Source organism: Anneissia japonica, unplaced genomic scaffold, assembly GCF_011630105.1.
Source record: "Anneissia japonica isolate Jap-2015-1 unplaced genomic scaffold, ASM1163010v1 scaffold4536_len1192065_cov207, whole genome shotgun sequence".
NCBI lineage: Eukaryota > Metazoa > Echinodermata > Crinoidea > Comatulida > Comatulidae > Anneissia > Anneissia japonica.
The window spans coordinates 397,354-415,928 of record NW_022703183.1 but is presented as its reverse complement, the minus strand read 5'-3'; the positions used below and the strand labels follow the sequence as shown (position 1 = coordinate 415,928).

The 18,575-nt window shown below is 33.1% G+C and overlaps 1 protein-coding gene across 1 annotated transcript in view; it reads left to right on the top strand.

Moving 5' to 3' along the window:
- LOC117104334 (unconventional myosin-XVIIIa-like) overlaps positions 1-18,248 on the top strand; it is a 111,529-nt gene extending 93,281 nt beyond the window's left edge. The window contains exon 39 of the mRNA XM_033245151.1: positions 13,696-18,248. Coding sequence (XP_033101042.1) covers positions 13,696-14,086 — 391 coding nt within the window. The 3' untranslated portion in view covers positions 14,087-18,248. The remainder of the gene's footprint in view (positions 1-13,695) is intronic.
- The last annotated feature ends 327 nt before the right edge of the window (positions 18,249-18,575 follow it).

Genomic DNA, 18,575 nt, shown 5'->3' with positions numbered 1-18,575 from the left:
TTTTTTAGTATAATGTGCTACCTGGGACACAAAAGTCATTTGTGCGTGTTCTGGGTAATTATCTGGTACTCACTTTCCTGAAAACTGCCAGAGTAGTAGGATAATTACCTTACAATCTGGTTTATCAGCAACAATTTTGATTGTAATATTGCTGGAGAAAATTCAGGGTAAGAAGAGCTATAATTGCCTTATGTTAATAAGTTTACCAGACCCGAGCCTAAGCTAGAGAAAGATACATTTTATCACAGGTACAGTATATAGGGTCTGTGGGTCTAGGCAATTGAACAATTGGATTGACATAAACAATGCACCCCAGCTTACTGCATAACGACGCTCAGGATATGATGTCATTTTCGAAGGAACAATGAATTGCATTGCATGTAGCTGTTTGTGGACACAAGCAGATTGTATAACAAACAAGCTACTTGTGTATATTGTATTTACATGAATGTGTATAGTTTTTATCATTTGAAAGAAAAAAAAAAGATGATTTCAATAAAGAAGGATGATGTAAAATGTAAATGAGCATATTGGATTCTATTAAATAACTTTTCAAGAAAAATATGTTGTTCCCCATTTTTGGGTCTAAAAGCCAAGAATGCAAGAGTGATACTCTTTCCCTTTTGAGACAATTCAGTTTTTCCAATGGGAACAATACCTACTTCTTTCACTTTATCCTTGACTCAATTGGTTCATATGAAACGAAAGTGTGGTGTGAAACATCATTTGATCTGGCTTAAGTTAAAAATCATTTGAAGTTATGAAATGATGCCAAATTACACTATAACTGTTTCGAATGAAGAGAATATGATACATCTTTTCCAGATGTGAACAGTACAATTGAAGACAATACATGTCTTTCCAAATTTGATCAATATTTTTTGTTTCCATTTGAGATATACATTATCTAGTTGGAGACAATAATACCAAAGTCAAAAGTAACTTCAAGGATCTTAGCTCTTGGAGGAATTATATTATTTTTGTCTTGTTGCTATTCTTGTATTTATAAGCTAGCATACTTATATTGATAACTCATAATTATGTACTGTATTTTTTTCAGTGAATGTAATTAATTTGTTTTAATGTGCTTTCTATCTTACTAACATTCTATTTCTTCTCTTCGTCTCTGTGTGCTTCTACCTCAGAAAATCAAGGACAGATGGATACTAAACACAATCAGGTAGTTTTGTTTGTTTAAAAAAAATGGGAAAATAAACTTTTTTGCTTTCTAAACACAAGCTTGAGGTTACTGACTGAATAATATATGTGTATTGTTTTGCTGCTCTTGTAAAGTTTCTAGATAAATCATTTACAGGTCATTTTGCCCTCATTACAATAGTTTAGTATACTTGTAGTTTTTTTTTCAAACAATATCAAAGCATTGCTAGTTGTGATGGTTAGGTGGCTGATATCATTTGCATTTTGTTGAAATAACTTCCTACATCATTGTTGTAAAGACAATAGTTATACTATTAGTAATACGATTAGTATTTCTTCAATTTTTTTTTTTTGTGCATTTTGTTGAAATAACTTCCTACATCATTGTTGAAAAGACAATAGTTATACTATTAGTAATACAATTAGTATTTCTTCAAAAAAAATTTTGTGTGTGTTTTTGTTTTTTTTTGTTTTTTGATAATATTATTTTTTCATGCAGGCCTGTTTGTCCTCTTTACATGTGTTACTCACTCGAGTCACTTACATTTTTTGTGGTCATATGTAGACATACAGTGGCATATCAAAGTATCCCTTCCCATTTCTAAAACTGAATAATTTGGAAATCAGTCTCCTTTTGATTTTTTAAATGTCCCTTTTGAGCATTTGGGTTCACTTAGTCCAAGATATCACAAATTAACTACAGTACTATTCATATTGATGAAAAGAAAATGAGGTAGAGTATAAAGAACACCCCTTCCTCCCCCCCCCCCATCCCACACCAGGATATGCCACTGTCACCTGTCATACCTAACAGAACTAATGTTTGATGAAGTGTGTGTATATTGTTATATAGCAAGTATAATAAAATTTGCCTGATAATCCTCATTCACTTGTGTAACATCATAAAACATTATAGGTTGATGGATATGAAATTAAGGATTATGATGAAGGTGAAACCTTCCTGAGGTTCATTGAAGTTCAAACTTTATAGTTTGATATAGTGATGACTAAACCCATTTATTGCTGACTCTGAGTACATTGCCCTTTAAGAGCGAATGGTCATTTCGAAGTAGCCTTGATGAGTTTTGGGCTAGCTAATTCAGTCATTTCTTAACAAATTTGTTTCTGATGTAAATAAATGCATGTATTTACTAAACTAGGGAATGAATTGATGAGTAGGTGGGTGGGTGGATGTATGGATAAATGGAATGGATAGTAGAACAGTGGGGTGCCTGGGTGGGTTGCTGGATGGATAAATGGAATGGATATTAAGATATATTGGTCAAAGCATCGATGGATGGTAGAATTGATGGACAAATGGAATGGACAGTAATATCGATAAATAGAAGAATCGATGGATGGTAGGAGGGGTGGATAAATCGAATGTATAGTAGGTTGGATGAATTGAAGTATGGTAGGATGATAGGACAGATGGGTGGGTGGATGAATGAATAAATAGATTAGAATGATACTAGATGTAATTACGCTACTGATTTTTCTTCAATTCATAGTTTATTTATATTAAACTATATTTGATAATTACTTCCCCAGTTACTGGCTTCTGTAGAAAGGGTATCATTTTTGCCAATGTAATTCATTTCGTTTAATCAAAGTTTTATTAAGAAAGATGAATGCAAAATGATGATGATAACAAATATCATTGAAGTTGAAGCCAATTTACAGAAATATAATACAACATAATACTTAGAATTATAGTCAACATAAATAAATTAACATTAGTTCAGACTAAATATTAATGCATACATAACCGTATTGCTTCTGAGATAAACATTAATTGTTATTGTCAGTGTTACCTTGATCAGATTACTGTACTCTTAAAACTAAAGTAGTGGCCAGCCTTATGAGGCTGTTGACTTATCTCCATAGGTCCTTTGTTAAATCTGTCTTCTATAATAACTATTTAATCTATACATACATTATTACCACCACGGGGAAACTATGCTTTTACTGCGAATCGTAAATGCAGTACTTCTAGGTAAGCTACAATACATACTAGTATTTTTCATATGTCGATAACATATGTTAATCAGATTCATTAATTGGATATGAGGTATTATTTTCAATTAAATGGAACTGTGGTATTAATTATTGATATTTAGTATACAATATGAATAATATTATGGATATATTTATGTAGTGGTGTCATTAGCTCTGTAATTAACAAAAGAAGAGTATTGTACTTAGACTGATGACTCTTGTATTCAACTTTCACAACTGCCATGCTTCTATAGGTGATGTTACAAAAGAGTTTAAATCAGTCTATTTTACATGCAGAAACAGATATTCATAATGGAAAGTAAGATGACCTATTTTTCTTGTTACATACTATTAAAGTATGAATGTGAAATTACCATCTTTCCACAATAGCTGCTTCCAGTTTAAGCTGGGTTCTCACTGCATCGTACAATGGTTGTACGAAGAAATACAACTTCACTTCCTGTGAGCGCTAGACGAAGCGATGCCGTCTACTCATTGTCAATGGCAGTCTGAACGGATCATCATTAAAAACAATCAGAACTTAGAAATCAGAATTTTTTTTATTTTGGACCAAACATTATAATAAGAATTCCTGACATATATAAATTTAATCATAAAAAATTGATGGTCAGGAGATTCTCATTAAGCCTAAAATAAGCCGCTACCATAAGAGCTACTGAAGAGATAAATAAATATATTGATCTCTCATGGTACAATTCCATATGTCATTATTTTATATGATTATTATATGCATACAGTATAACAGAATATCATCACAAAGACAAAAAATAAATAAATAAAATATGCACTCAAATTACAATTACCATTATTCATTATTACATACGTAATAACAATAATATAACAATATTCTGTATTGCATTGTATTCTCGAATTAATATATTTTAATATAATTAGCAAAACCAGAAAGTCTATGAGTTGTAACTATAGAAATAATACAATTTGGAGTACTGTAGTTTACGAGTCTTCAAACACCATATATAATAGACAGTGTTGCAAAAACATGATAAACCTTAGGTATTTGAATATTTTCTCTATCTCGAGTTTAATAGCTATGTACGGTATTTCAGGAAAAGGCACAGGTATTATACTTCATATAGTGCGCCAATCCATTGGGTGCGCGTCACGGCGTTGTCGTGTTGGCTGGCGACCTTCAGCTGCAGTGAGCGCCCAGCAGTTATACTGCTCTCTTTACTGCTCCTTTTATTATTTAATGATCTTACTTTACTTAATACAAAAGTACAAACATTTGCACATTATTAATAGAAAGAACAATTTGATGAATGAACAATGAGACTATAGATCAGGTCAAGTAAATACCAAAATCACCTTGAGAGGGAATTTGTCGATGGAAGTGCTATAAAAATATAAGGTCATTATCATTACTATTACCATCAAGATGTCAGGCCAAGATCTAAAGAAAACACATTAAATATCTATTACCTGTACAAATGCTGTCAACTAGAACAGTTCATGAAAAACAATAAAATAAATGCTATAAAGCAGTCAACATATCTTTGATAAATAAAAAGATACTAAGAACAACCATTAAATTTAAAGTAAAACAAAGAATTACTGTGTTGATTCAGACCTTAAATTACTGAAGACGATCCAATAAAAATTGATGTTTATTTTTATACTTCTATATTTGTATTATACTCCTTAATTTAAATTTTAATAAAAATTCTTAAATAAATTATCAACTGATTTATAGTTTTCCACATAGAATATAGGCATATATATATTTGTTAATTGGGAATAATTTTTTTTTATTCCAATTTTTTAATTAATAGCTAATAAATATATACAGAATAATTAACTAAGATGTAGAATTTTATTTTTCATTGACAGTATCAATAATAATAATAATAATAATAATAATAATAATTCTTTATTGATCTTCATTCTAATTGGAAATCGGAAATTTGGGCTGGGGACCCGCGGCAGCCGCAGTGCTGCACTACCCGACTTAACTACAACGTATAACAGACACATACAGATACATTGTCTTTAACCCGCCTAACTCCCAACTGATGGTTATTCGAGGAGCCAAGAATTCAGATTCCAATTAAAACCAAATGTGATCCAGGTTTGAACTGGCATCTTCAGCAGATGAAGCAGGAACAATACCTCTCAGCCGCTGAGCTCAAGTATATATTTATCAAATTTATATTATCTATAAAATGTTTAAAATATTTTATTCGTTTACTAGTTAAAGAACACAGTAAACTTTTGAAAAAGAGGAGGGGATTGATCATGGTGTACTGCCTAATTTAATACCTAAAGGAACCCACTAAAATTTTCACGCTTTCGTGGGTTATCCTTTGTGCTTTTCAAATTTGAGAAATTTTCCTAGTTTTGAAACCACAACCCCGAGATAGGAAGGGAAGTACTTTAACACCAAGCTATAGCGCGCCCTCTATAGCCTATGGTTCGGTATGATAAAAATGAATAATATTGAATTACATGTAACCGTCTGTAGCTCTCATGATGTTTTCAAATTATGTAAGAGGATATAGTACTTTGGGAACTTTTTTCACTCCAGTCGCATGGTTTTTAATCAACCCTTCATCAATATCGTAATTAAAATCAATCCCTTGGTTGTTTTTTATTATTATTAAATTTTCCTTATTTGTGTCATTTACATTTGCTTATGATTTTTGTAATCCATTGGGTTTTGAGATACACATAATTTGTTTTTTCTTTTTGAATATATATAAACAATCAATGAATATTATATAATATATCAATTATATATTATTGAATAGAACATAATAGACATGCTAGTATATTTTATAAAATTATCAGAAGACCACATATCTATAAAGATTTTATAATCAATTTATTTAATGTTAATACATTGAATGAATTTAGTCTTATTGAACTTTTTAACCCTCTTATGGTTTCTGAACTCATTTAGCCCACTTATGTTCAATACACTTATTTAACCCTCTTATACTCCATAAATTTATCCCCCTTGTAAATCCTATACTTAATTTTAATCTTCTTATGTACTACATTTGCTTTTAAACTTATTATACACATATTGTAATCCTCTTATACTTTCAATACTTACCGGTTTAACCCTCTTATACTTCCTACTCGTATGCTCCATCCGATTATCAAATTTTCTTTGAAAAGTACCAGTATCTCTGATTTCCCTATATATCACATGTATTTCTCACATAAAACTTGATATTTTAAACATAGCTTTATTTTAATTATTATGTTTTCTGCATTTATTTTACTTGTACATTTAATCGAGTAGGATGTGCTGTATAGGATCCTGTTCCTTAATATCAAGCTCCCATAGGATTTTTTAATATGAAACTGTATGAAATTGGATTACAGTTTATCTGGAAATGACCTTATTGTACTACAGTAACTAGTCACCTGGAAGCATTAATAATATATAATGAAATATGAAGCCATTTCAAGTTTATAGCTTTATATAATTTTCTAGGTCACTATCAGCCAGGGAGCTACTGTAGGTGAATGAGCACCAAACCTCCCACTCTCTAGAATTTTGTTTAAATATTTATGAAACTTATTCAAAATAGATTTAGACACATCATTTGATTGATTGTCATTCTTTGTGAGAAAAATCAATCATCAAAATTCAATTGAAAAAAAATGTCTGTGAAAACTTGGAACTGTTGTGAGGTATTGGCCTACTTTCTACATTTTGGAAGTTTCATTTCTGTGTTTAGTTATCTTGACTCTTTTTACTTTGTCCTGAGTTTATTTTAATGACTTGTTACATTGGTAATGAATTCTATTTTGATACACAATCAATTCATTTTTATATTAATTGCATTTTCTGAGATTCTTAGATTTCTTATATAGTTTTTTTCTCTGTTAGTTTTCTCAGTGTTAGTTTTCTGTGTTTAAGGTTCTGTGTTAGTGTTAGTTTTCTCTGTTGGCGTGAGTTTTCTCTGAGGTGTTAGTTTTCTCGTTGGTGTTAGTTTTCTCTGTTGGTGTTAGTTTTCTCTGTTGGTGTTAGTTTTCTCTGTTGGTGTTAGTCTTCTCTGTTGGTGATAGTTTTCTCTGTTGGTGTTAGTTTTCTCTGTTGGTGTTAGTCTTCTCTGTTGGTGTTAGTTTCTCTGTTGGTGTTGGTTTTCTCTGTTGGTGTTGGTTTTCTCTGTTGGTGTTAGTTTTCTCTGTTGGTGTTAGTTTTCTCTGTTGGTGTTAGTCTTCTCTGTTGGTGTTAGTTTCTCTGTTGGTGTTAGTTTTCTCTGTTGGTGTTAGTCTTCTCTGTTGGTGTTAGTTTTCTCTGTTGTTGTTAGTTTTCTCTGTTGGTGTTAGTTTTCTCTGTAGGTGTTAGTTTTCTCTGTTGGTGTTAGTGTTCTGTGTTGGTGTTAGTCTTTTCTGTTGGTGTTAGTTTTCTCTGTTGGTGTTAGTTTTCTCTGCTGGTGTTAGTTTTCTCTGTTGGTGTTAGTCTTCTCTGTTGGTGTTAGTTTTCTCAGTTGGTGTTAGTTTTCTCTGTTGGTGTTAGTTTTCTTCATCAGTTTTAGTTTTCACTTAGTGTTGAGTTTACGCTATCAGTGTAAGTTTTCACTGTCAGTTTTAGTTTTAATTAACAGTGTCAGTTTTCACAATCAGTGTTAGGTATCTCTGTTAGTGTTTAGTTTTTATTATCAGTGAAGTTTCCCTTATACTGTAGTGTTTAGTTTTTACTATGAGTGTTAATTTTCACTGTCAGTGTTAGTTTTTACCATCAGTTTTAGGTTTCTCTGTCAGTATTACATTTAGTTGCACTATCATTACAAGTTCTTCCATTAGTGTTCAACAACAAGGATACACACATCGATAGTGTCTAATCTGCCCAGAATTAATAGCAGTATTTGATAAATTTATGCATGAAACAAGTCATTAGAGCGAAAAATAGAATTTGATGTTAGCAAAGTGTAGAAACAGAGTTGTTAATTCAAATTAGATTCATTTTAATCAGTTGAGATGGTCTCTGTTGGGTTTTTTTTGTTTTGGTGTAGAAAGTACTGCATGGAAAATTGTTCATAGTTGAGGATACAAATTTGCTTTGACATCATTTGTAATTTATAATTACGATATATTTGAAAGTGATCATTAGGTTGATATAAGTAATGGTTTGAAGTTAGCAGAATGAATGTGTTCATCAATGATAACGAGGAAATTAATTAGGATGTGATGTCCTCCAATTGATGCTATAATTTCTTGTCTTCAGGAAACAAAGAAACGATATTTTTAATGAAAATTATAGCAAAGATTACCGAAGTCATTAATAAATCTATTCTTTTGATTTAATCAAATTTAACTTTCTAAATGTCTTGTTGAATTCTATATATTATGTTTTCTCCAATTGTAGAAATACAAAACATGTCACGTTATTTTAATACAATACTGTTTGTTTCAAGCCAGGCTCTGGAGGAAAAAAATGTTTGGATATGTTGTACAACTGATTATTCTAAGACACAAAAAGCATATTTGACGAAAAACTCGGAAGGGGTTAATGAGATACAGATTTTTGAATTTCTAAAAACTAGGGGAACCACCCTTTTTCCACCTTTTTCCCCAGTTTTTAAATATTAAAGCATCTATATCTCATTAACCACTCCTAAGTTTTTTGTGAAATTCTATATTTGAATTTCTAATTTTATTTATCTTTCAGTTTTTCTTGCCAGTTACCTTTCCTATATTTTCAAGCATCACTAGGGGAAGAAGTAGTATTAATAAGTGGAATTAATCCTTTCCCTTATTTTTTAATATTCAAAAATCTGTATCTTATTAGCCATTCTCAATTATTTCTTCAAACACCCCTTCGATGTCTTAAAATATGTACAAAAAATAGCCAGGCCCAGCTTTAGGCTGGTACATATTTCAGGTAATGTATCCTGGTACAAAATGAATACCAATAACAATACGAATGCTACAATTATTCATATTATTTAAAACAAATCTACTAATCTATTACCAGTTAAACCATAAGAGCAGCATAAAATATTGTAATGATTGTGATTCAAGAAGTATTGAAATATCCAAATGGAATTATAATATTAAGATCATTTCCCATATGGAATTACTATCTCTTTCCATTGCCGTAATTGTAATTGCAATTTATCAATGAAAAGTGGGAAAGGATGCATTTCCTCCAATAGAATTAACTTCTGATTTATATAGTCACTATAGAATATATGGGATTAAATTTTATGTACGGGACGTCTGGTATTTTTGGATGAATTAAAATGAGCTGTGGAAGGACATCTTACATTATGTCAAGCTTCTATCACAACCTGTCTCTTATACACATCTAGATGTGTATAAGAGACAGAGTTAAATGTGTGTTCGATAACTAATATAATGTGAGCTTTTGTGTTTTTAGTACATTTTTATGGTAAAATATTAGATTTTGAAATGCTTATTTTAGAAAGCCTATGAAGTCATTCAGGCATAAAGAATGGTAAACATCCAGTGGCGGCTCTAGGATATAATTTATGTAGGGGGCTAAGATGTCCGACTGGGGGGGAGGGAGCTAAATATTTATTGGTGTAACTATAGCTGAAGGCCTGAGCCGGGAGCGGGTATGGGAGGGGGTGTCCCTTCCCCCCAAAATGAGATTTAAAAAAAAAAAAATTGGGACTTCTAGAATGCCGGATATGGCTGGGATGGAAAAATTAGGCCTTTTTTTTTTATTTTGGTCCGACTGTCGACGAACTTTGGCCAATGGGGGCTTGACAAGACCGATGGGGGGCCTTAAGCCCCCCTTCCTCCACTGGCGCCGCCACTGTAACCAACGTCTGTTGACAACAGAGAACGCTACCTGGCGTTGTGACAAAACGACTGTGGTACTCTTAACAGTTTTTAATAGTCTCAGTTATTGTTTAGTTTTCCACCAATCAGCAGCAAGTCTCACTATCCAATCACATAAGTATTTCCCTGTTTGGATTCTCTGCAGATATTATTCTCCTGAAGACGATTGAAGCAACTCAGTTTAACGTCGAGACATTCTTAACAAACAGCAGTTCTTTTCAGAACTATCTGCGTGGTGTGTTCCGCAAGCATTAAATATAGTTTTTGATATTAATATATTTATTACCATGAGGTTATACCTGCCTTATTTTTTTTAACTATAACTGTCCTTTGCATATTTTTTTTTTATTTTTTATTATGTATTAAGTACTGAAGTACAATAATCATTATTGTACAGAAGTATATGTTTGATTACTTGCTTGATTGTCTGGTTGAAGGCAGTGCTTCTGGTTGCCTCCGTTTCACCACTTACCATATCACTCATGCTGACAGGTTGACCAACTTGCCTGCTTACTTGATTGCTTGGTTGATACAAATGCTTTTGTTTCTTTACTTGTTCAGCTTTTCTGCTTTTAGCACACTGTAGTTGCCTGGTTGCTTTGGTCTTTCCCTTTTAAAGCTTGCATGTTCTTTTTCTGCTGGCATCAATGTAGATATTTAAAACGTCTTATACCCAGGTTTTTGGTTGGCCAGTTATCTTGAATGTCAGCATGCATCCAAAATTACTTGCCTGTATGTCTTGAATGTCAGCGTGCATCCAAGTCTGCTGGCCTGCTATCTTGAATGTCAGCATGCATCCAAGACTACTGGCCTGTATGTCTTGAATGCCAGCATGCATCCAAATCTGATGGCCTGTATGTTTTGAATGCCAGTATGCATCCATGACTACTGGCCTGTATGTCTTGAAAGTCAGCATGTATCCAAGTCTGCTGGCCAGTTATCTTGAATGTCAGCATGCATCCAAGACTACTGGCCTGTATGTTGTGAATGTCAGCATGCATCCTAGACTACTGGCCTGTATGTCTTGAATGCCAGCATACATCCAAAGACTACTAGCATATATGTCTTAAATGCCAGCATGCAATCAAGACTACTGGCCCCGGGGAGCTCACTTGCATACCAACTAAACAGGGGGAGTGCCGCAGCCGCTTCAGTACATGAGACACTTGCGCTACCTATTTTACTGAAAATTCTTACGTACTTGAACTACTAATTACCAAGTCGCACTGTGCTCTAAAGGGCAACAGGAAAAGGGCCACTCAATAGTGCCAGAGAGGGCGCAATAGTGACTGGTTAACAATGGCAAAAAGTGTGGCTGTACTTAGCACCCAGTTCAGCTTGTAATTCCCGCTAACAACGTGCGGAAAATCATGTCACTTTGACACAGGATAGGCCAGGGACTTTAACTACCAATTTCACACCGGTTATTTCCCACACTTGAGCTACAAACTCCTCGCAAGTATACCCCATAAATGTTGCAACTCCACCCATTTCCCACACTTGCGCTACCAAGTCCTCAAAAATATACCCCGTAAATGCAGCACCTCCCTGTACCTGTATAGAAATATTTAAGAGTGAGGCCCCCTCTCCCTGGGCTACTGGCCTGTAGCTCTATGTCTTCAGTGTCAGCATGCAATCAAGACTACTGGGCTGTACGTCTTGAAATGTCACATTGCATCCAAGATGACTGGCCTGTATGCCAGCCTTCATCAAATATTGCTGGACTACATGTCTCAGGATGCCAGTAAAGATCAAAGACTGCTTGGTTAGCCAAACTTTAGAATACTCAAGCTTCTATCACAACTGTATATAGTTTTACATCTTTAAAGATGGAGTTGTTATATTTTTAACTCTTTGTAATTTTAGATTTGTGAGAGTTCTACTTGGTAAGCTCTGGTGAATTCACCTGCTCGTTCAAGATGTTTAAAATATGAATGAATAGAGTAATCTGCTCATTATGTATTGCATAATTATATTATTACTTCACAGACTGAGAAAAATATATAATAATAAATATAGAAATTTTTGTGGCTTCATATTATCAAGTGTTCCTTGCATATCATTTTGTCATTCTGATTTGTTCTGCAAACCATACATTCATTAGTATGTGTTGTCTGTTGCTTATCTCGTACAATATTTTTTTTTCATTATTGAAGAAAATACTACACATTTGAAAGGTCATCAACCCAAAATCAAACTACTACCTTAGCTACAAATATTTCTTTCATTTTAACGTGTGCTACATAAATGAACTCATCATTTCATATTTAGTAGTCATTTCTACAAATAAGAAGACTACTTCGAAGGATATGTAACAAAATAATCAGTTAATTAACTTTGTGTTGAACACTGAAGAATGGTTGTTGTAAACAAGAATGAAACGCATCTTCGATAATATTTGAAGCGCATAGTTTGTATAATTGGCTCTATATCTTCTTCCAGTTTCAATTTCTAAAACGTGAGCAGATACTTAAAAACAAGTTAAAAGCTCCTTGATGTCTCAAGACTTTTTTACGTTCTGAATGTACAGGATTACCTAGAATGATAGAAATGAGTATCATACTATTGTTGTGTATTATTAGTTGAAAAAAAAGCATATCATACTGTATATCTGATGTTTATTAATCCGGTTTAGTAACTTAATTTTTTATTACCAAAGTAGTAGAATACTTTGTTTACATTTGTGAGATAATTTACAGTAAGTTTCTGTATAACTTGGTGTTGTAATGTAATCCAGGAAAGAGGGGGAGGGGTGGGGTGGCTGTAGACCCCCTATCTGATTTTCTCAAGTATGGGTATAGTGTTATTGTATCACTCCATATATGGGCACGATGATGTCATATCACTCCCATATATGGGCACGATGATGTCATATCACTCCCATATATATGGGCACGATGATGTCATATCACTCCCATATATGGGCACGATGATGTCATATCACTCCCATATATAGGCATGATGATGTCATATCACTCCCATATATGAGCACGATGATGTCATATCACTCCCATATATGGGCACCATGATGTCATATCACTCCCATATATGGGCACGATGATGTCATATCACTCCCATATATGGGCACGATGGTGTCATATATTACAAAACATTGTTGAAATAAATAAATAATAATCCAATCTATAGACAGATTACATGTATTTGTAACATAAAAAATTATATTGTAGATATAGCTTTAATCCAGGAATACACTGTCAGATTTGATCTTGGTTTGATCAAACTTTCTCTAGTCAGCAGTATTGTCTTTAAAACTCTGATAATGTATGCACTGTTGAGACTTCAGACTTACTTTTTAAGTTTCACTGCAAATAAATATTTACAATTGCTTCATCTCATCTTTTCATCAGTTAAATTGTATTTATCATTTTCTATTTTATTTATGAGGTGGAGTTAATGGATTTTTTATTCAAACTTAAACAACAGAATATTTAAGAAATAATGTCAATATCATATTTTACCATCTCTTGATTAGAGATTGGATGGATGAGAGTACATAAATTTGATATGCTAGTGTGAGGGGTAAGGCATACCCCAATATGTATTTTGTATAAAAAAGACAAAATGATGTTCTCCATAAATCTTCATTTTATTGTGTACAAATAAAAGGACTGTTTTGCATTTGAAAATGATGGACAGAATGCCGTCCTGAGAACCTCTCTTTCCACGGTCAGCTTAAATATTTTTCCAATTATCTTTTTTTTTTTATTTTCACAGTAAAGCCAAATACCCTGTCAATCACCAAAGCTCAGAAGAAGAAGCAATAGAAAGAAAATCAAATCGACGAACCCTGGATGAAATTAGTGATGATATTCCTGGTTTATCTAAATCCAATAGCTTCAAACAATCTACGCCAAATTCCATTACAACTCGCAATTTCAGTATAGACAGTACACAAGATGAAAAAGTACTAAGCCCATCTCGGCTGTCATTTGAATTGAAAAATGGACACGAAGATAGTTCACACAGTAGCGAAACAAGCAGCAGCCCTCGCGTCTCGGATATATTGAGCCCGCGAGATAAGAAGAGCACGAGACGAGCATCACGTGGTTCACCCATTCAAGGACGTAAAAAAAAAGGCCTGGTGGTAAACCCAGATTACTTATAATAGATCTGAAATTAGGCAACTAAAGAAAAACATTATCGACAAGCATTATAGCAACCAAGATTTTTCTTATTGACCATGATGATGATGATGTTTAATTGATTTTGATTTTTGTATTCTTTGTGAGAAGATTACTCAGTTTTAAAGAATATACTGGTAGCAAAAAAATGGTAAAATTAATCTTATTAAAATACTGGTACGTGCACTTTATAACATCTACCTTTGTAAACCAGCAAAGATAATCCAGCATTTCTTTATTGAAGTAGAGAAGCTTCAATCCGTTATTGTAGGATTAAGTTAAACTGTACCAGATTTGGTACTGTTTGCTACCTAGACACGTTGAGTCAACATGAAGGCAGCAAATTGGACGTGACTTGTCATATATTTATGAGTTGCCTTTCAGTGTAATAACCTCCTTTTATATGTAATATTTTGTAATAATAATAGAAAGAACAAAGGATTGGCATTTGTTCTATTGCCATCTCACCTTACGTTAATTGTGATACAAATTTAAAATAAGAATTGTATGATTTACAGAAATTCGTACATTTTTTTTTTGTTATATCCACAAACCACAGTGTTTAGAAAACTAATCTTCAGGGGGCGGGAATGTCAATTACCAAGCTCAAATCATAGTACAATATTTTAAGTTTGTAAAACTGATATATTGATTTTATAAATATTTTGTGTGTATTAATAATCTCGTATTAAATATTATGAGAAGCATCAGGTATATTGAAGCATATAACTAACTTTCAAGAAAAACAAGGCTTTCATTTGAGAAAATGTTAGAGAAAGAGAAGCTAACATGTTGCAGTTATTTGTATATTAGTATTGAATTTAGAAATGTGTGCAATTTTAAAAGATGGTCACTTAAAAAAAAGACATAATTTGAATTAATATTGACAGGTAGTCAGATGAAGGATTTCATCCATTGGTGATCGCACTGACAGGTTTTATTGACTTTGTTGAATTACGGAGTAAAAAAATAAAATACGTTAACAGCAAGGACTGTTTATAACACCATATCTGTTTGACGGATGAGGCACTAATTATATTTCGCATTATTTTAATATGGTATAGGACTAGTAAACTTTTATTTAACAATGGTGTATGTGGAGCTGCTACTGTAATATAGTTATATAACTGGTTATCAATCGATGGCTTTTGCGCTGTACACCTGGTGCCGGTTTAAAAGATTATGCAAATTATTTATTTACATGTTAATGTTAACATTTTTAATAGATCGATTGTACAATAGTTTGTCTATTGTTTACATTGAATTACATTTGATTTTGCACCAGTTTTCCTGAATTTTTCATCTGATCTTATTGTGAAACCCCCTACCCCTTTCCTAAAAACCCTCACCCATACCCTAAAAACCCTCCACTAAACACCACAAGCACATGAATCTAGCATACATAGTCATTGTGATTAAAATACATATGAAACTATTAAAATGAATAACTTATATTTTAAAATCTGTTTTATAAGAAATAATATCAATTAAGGCATACAGACGTGTCACATTCATTCACAGACGTGTTGTTTATGTGAATGTGCTTAAAGATATTCTTGGTTGTGAAATCTAAAAACCATATATGTGTGTATCACTCCCAATTTTACTTACAAGTCTTCCCTTGTGCATAAGCCCAGGGTTTGATTGTAATGAATAGCCATCTGACAATTACAAATACTTTTTGGGGGGAAAAAACGAAGATTGGCTTTTATTGGCAAGTAGTACCTTTTCATTGACCATCTCTGAAAATTAATGGACATGCTATCAGCTTCCAAATGGATCGTCAATTTTCTTTTGAAAAGGCAATTCCCCTATGTATAAGCCCACCCCCAAAAATCGGCCTAACTTTGTGTTCGGGGCGGGGGTGGTGCACGCTTATATCAAAGGAACTGTGGTATAGTTTCTTGCTGATTCACAGACTTTTTACTACAAAAGTCCTTATTTGCGTACCAGTCAATTTAAAGCCATTTTTACACTAAGCGAACTTATTCGCCAAATCAAAAAGCGTTAGTATGTTTTCTGAGCTCTGATTGGTTAAGCATTATTTTGCTTCACAAAAAGTAGAAACAGTTTGAACTACTCATTTCGCTAAAGTGAAAAGCATAAACCGACACTTTCGATTCATGTGAAGAAATTCGCTTAGTGTAAAACTAGCTTAAGGGACTATGCAAAGAATGTAAGAACAGTATATTTATACAGTATCTTTTAATTTCCAAGGAAAATATTTTTTGTTCTACATGTAATTTTCAATTTGAAGCTCATAATTTGAATTGAAAAATTGAGCAATTTTTGGAATATATTTATTCAGTTTCTTTTAATTTCTGAGGAAAATATTTTTAGTTCTACATATAATTTTCAATTTAAAGCTCATAATTTAAATTTAGAAATTAAGCAATTTTTGAAGAGTTTTAATCAGATTTCACCATGAGATGATACAGCACTGTAAATCATTAACACATGATAATCACAACAGAGTTTATAAACACATCAAAATCTCAATTAAACTGAACATAATACAGAAAACCTTTGTCGTGCTAACATTTGGCTTCCAACAAAGCTATCAATCTTCTTGTGAAGCACAAAGGTAAAACCATTGATGCTTTCAGTTTCAGTATTGCAGGATATCTAATAGAAAAAAAAAAAAAAAATTTATTTATGGATTTTTCAAAACTTACACTTATTATCCATAATTCATTTCTTAGATACTCTTTTCATAAAAGTGAAACCTAATTGATATACAGGTACAATAGAAACCTATTTTGTGAGCTGATTTTGTTATTTGTAGCAGTACACAATATATGTTTTGTTCACCCCCTCCAAATAGTGGTAGTGTAGAGGGGAGTGCTGAGTGAATCATATATTTATTAAGGATGATTGGGATAGTGAAGTACAGTGAAGCAGTGGTGTATATAGGGGGTGTGCGGGGCACACGCATCCCCAAAAATTGCTCACTCCTCAGTCCCCCCTCCCCCACCCAAAAAAACCACAGTCAAGTAGTTAAAAATCACCTCATTTTGCGAATTAGCGCCCCTCGAATGATCATCGTGCCCCCTCCCACTTCATCTTTACGCCCCCATCAGTACCCCTATTTCAAGACTTCTAGATATGCCACTGGTAATCAATGAGGGTTGTTGAGTGGGATTTTGGAGTACAGTAATGAGTGAGAGTCGTTGACTGGGATGGTGCAGTACAGTAATGAGTGAGAGTTGTTGAGTGAGATGATGAAGTAAAGTTATGAGTTGAATGACTGAGTACAGTATACCTAATGAGTGGTGATAAGCAGAAGGATCTAACATTCAGGATTCCTGTATAGTTGACTTTATTACAAATTTTGCACGACGATATGCTTGTTATGTATTAGTGAGGTGATTGTTAATGTGTGAATAATGTAGTAGGCCTACTGATGGAATGTTGATTGGTGATGAGGTAGCAGGTGGTAAGTGCATTTTGGTAGTGATGGTGGGTTTCCCTCATTTTGTTTAATCTTAATACAAAGCATTTACTTACATTCAATGTATTTAGTAATACTACTGATCCTATTGGTGCTTAACCAAGTGTAACCCGACGATTTAAAAAGTGAGATATTATTAGTAATGTACTACATAGGCCTACTGTACATGGTTTGCAGTGAAGGTCCTTCTAAAAAGTATAGACATGAAAACTGCTGTACACCAATGTCATTGATTAATTTGTACAATAATGTGGGGTTTTTGCGATCTACATTTCCTCGGAAAAGTCCACATGTACACATTGTTGTATCATCTTGTTTTCATTTTAACAGAGATATTTTATTATTAATTTAGTTATCAGTAACTGACCTAGCACGGCATGGTGGGGAGTGAGAAGAACATTTTCGGATTGGAAAGCCGAACCGACCAGAAAATCGGATCAGTATGTAAGAATAGGGACGCTGGCGTTCGGCGCTTCAGCAACGCGGGCCGAATTTCGTTTCAGGTCCGATGTGAATGCTGCTTTAAAGTTGTGAAACTGCTTCTGATTTGTTGCTATTATTATTATTCATAATCTGGTAATTGTTTATTATCATTGTTGCAATGTAAGATTGAAGAATTGAGTCATAAAGTTAAATAATTTGTCCAAAACTTATACCTACTAAGACCAATAAAAAGCTTTTATTTCTAAACACTTTTTTCGCAGTCAATGAGTCATTTCTATAGTGTTTTGAGTCTTATCACGACATTATGGTTTCATCATAGTGATGAATCAATGCATCGTGGTTACACATTCCCTAAGGTGTACATTAAAATTAGTATGAATAATGTAAGTTAGTTATTCATCGGTAAAAGTATTCCAGCAAGCATTTATCACTAAAGTGCGACGACCACCATCATACGTCATGGTAAATCCTCCACAGTGTTGTTATGTGTCAAACGAATGTGTTTACATTTGAAACTAGGAAATTGCCTGCTTATTCGATATATCGGTGTTATAAATAATACATTTCAGAGAATCGCG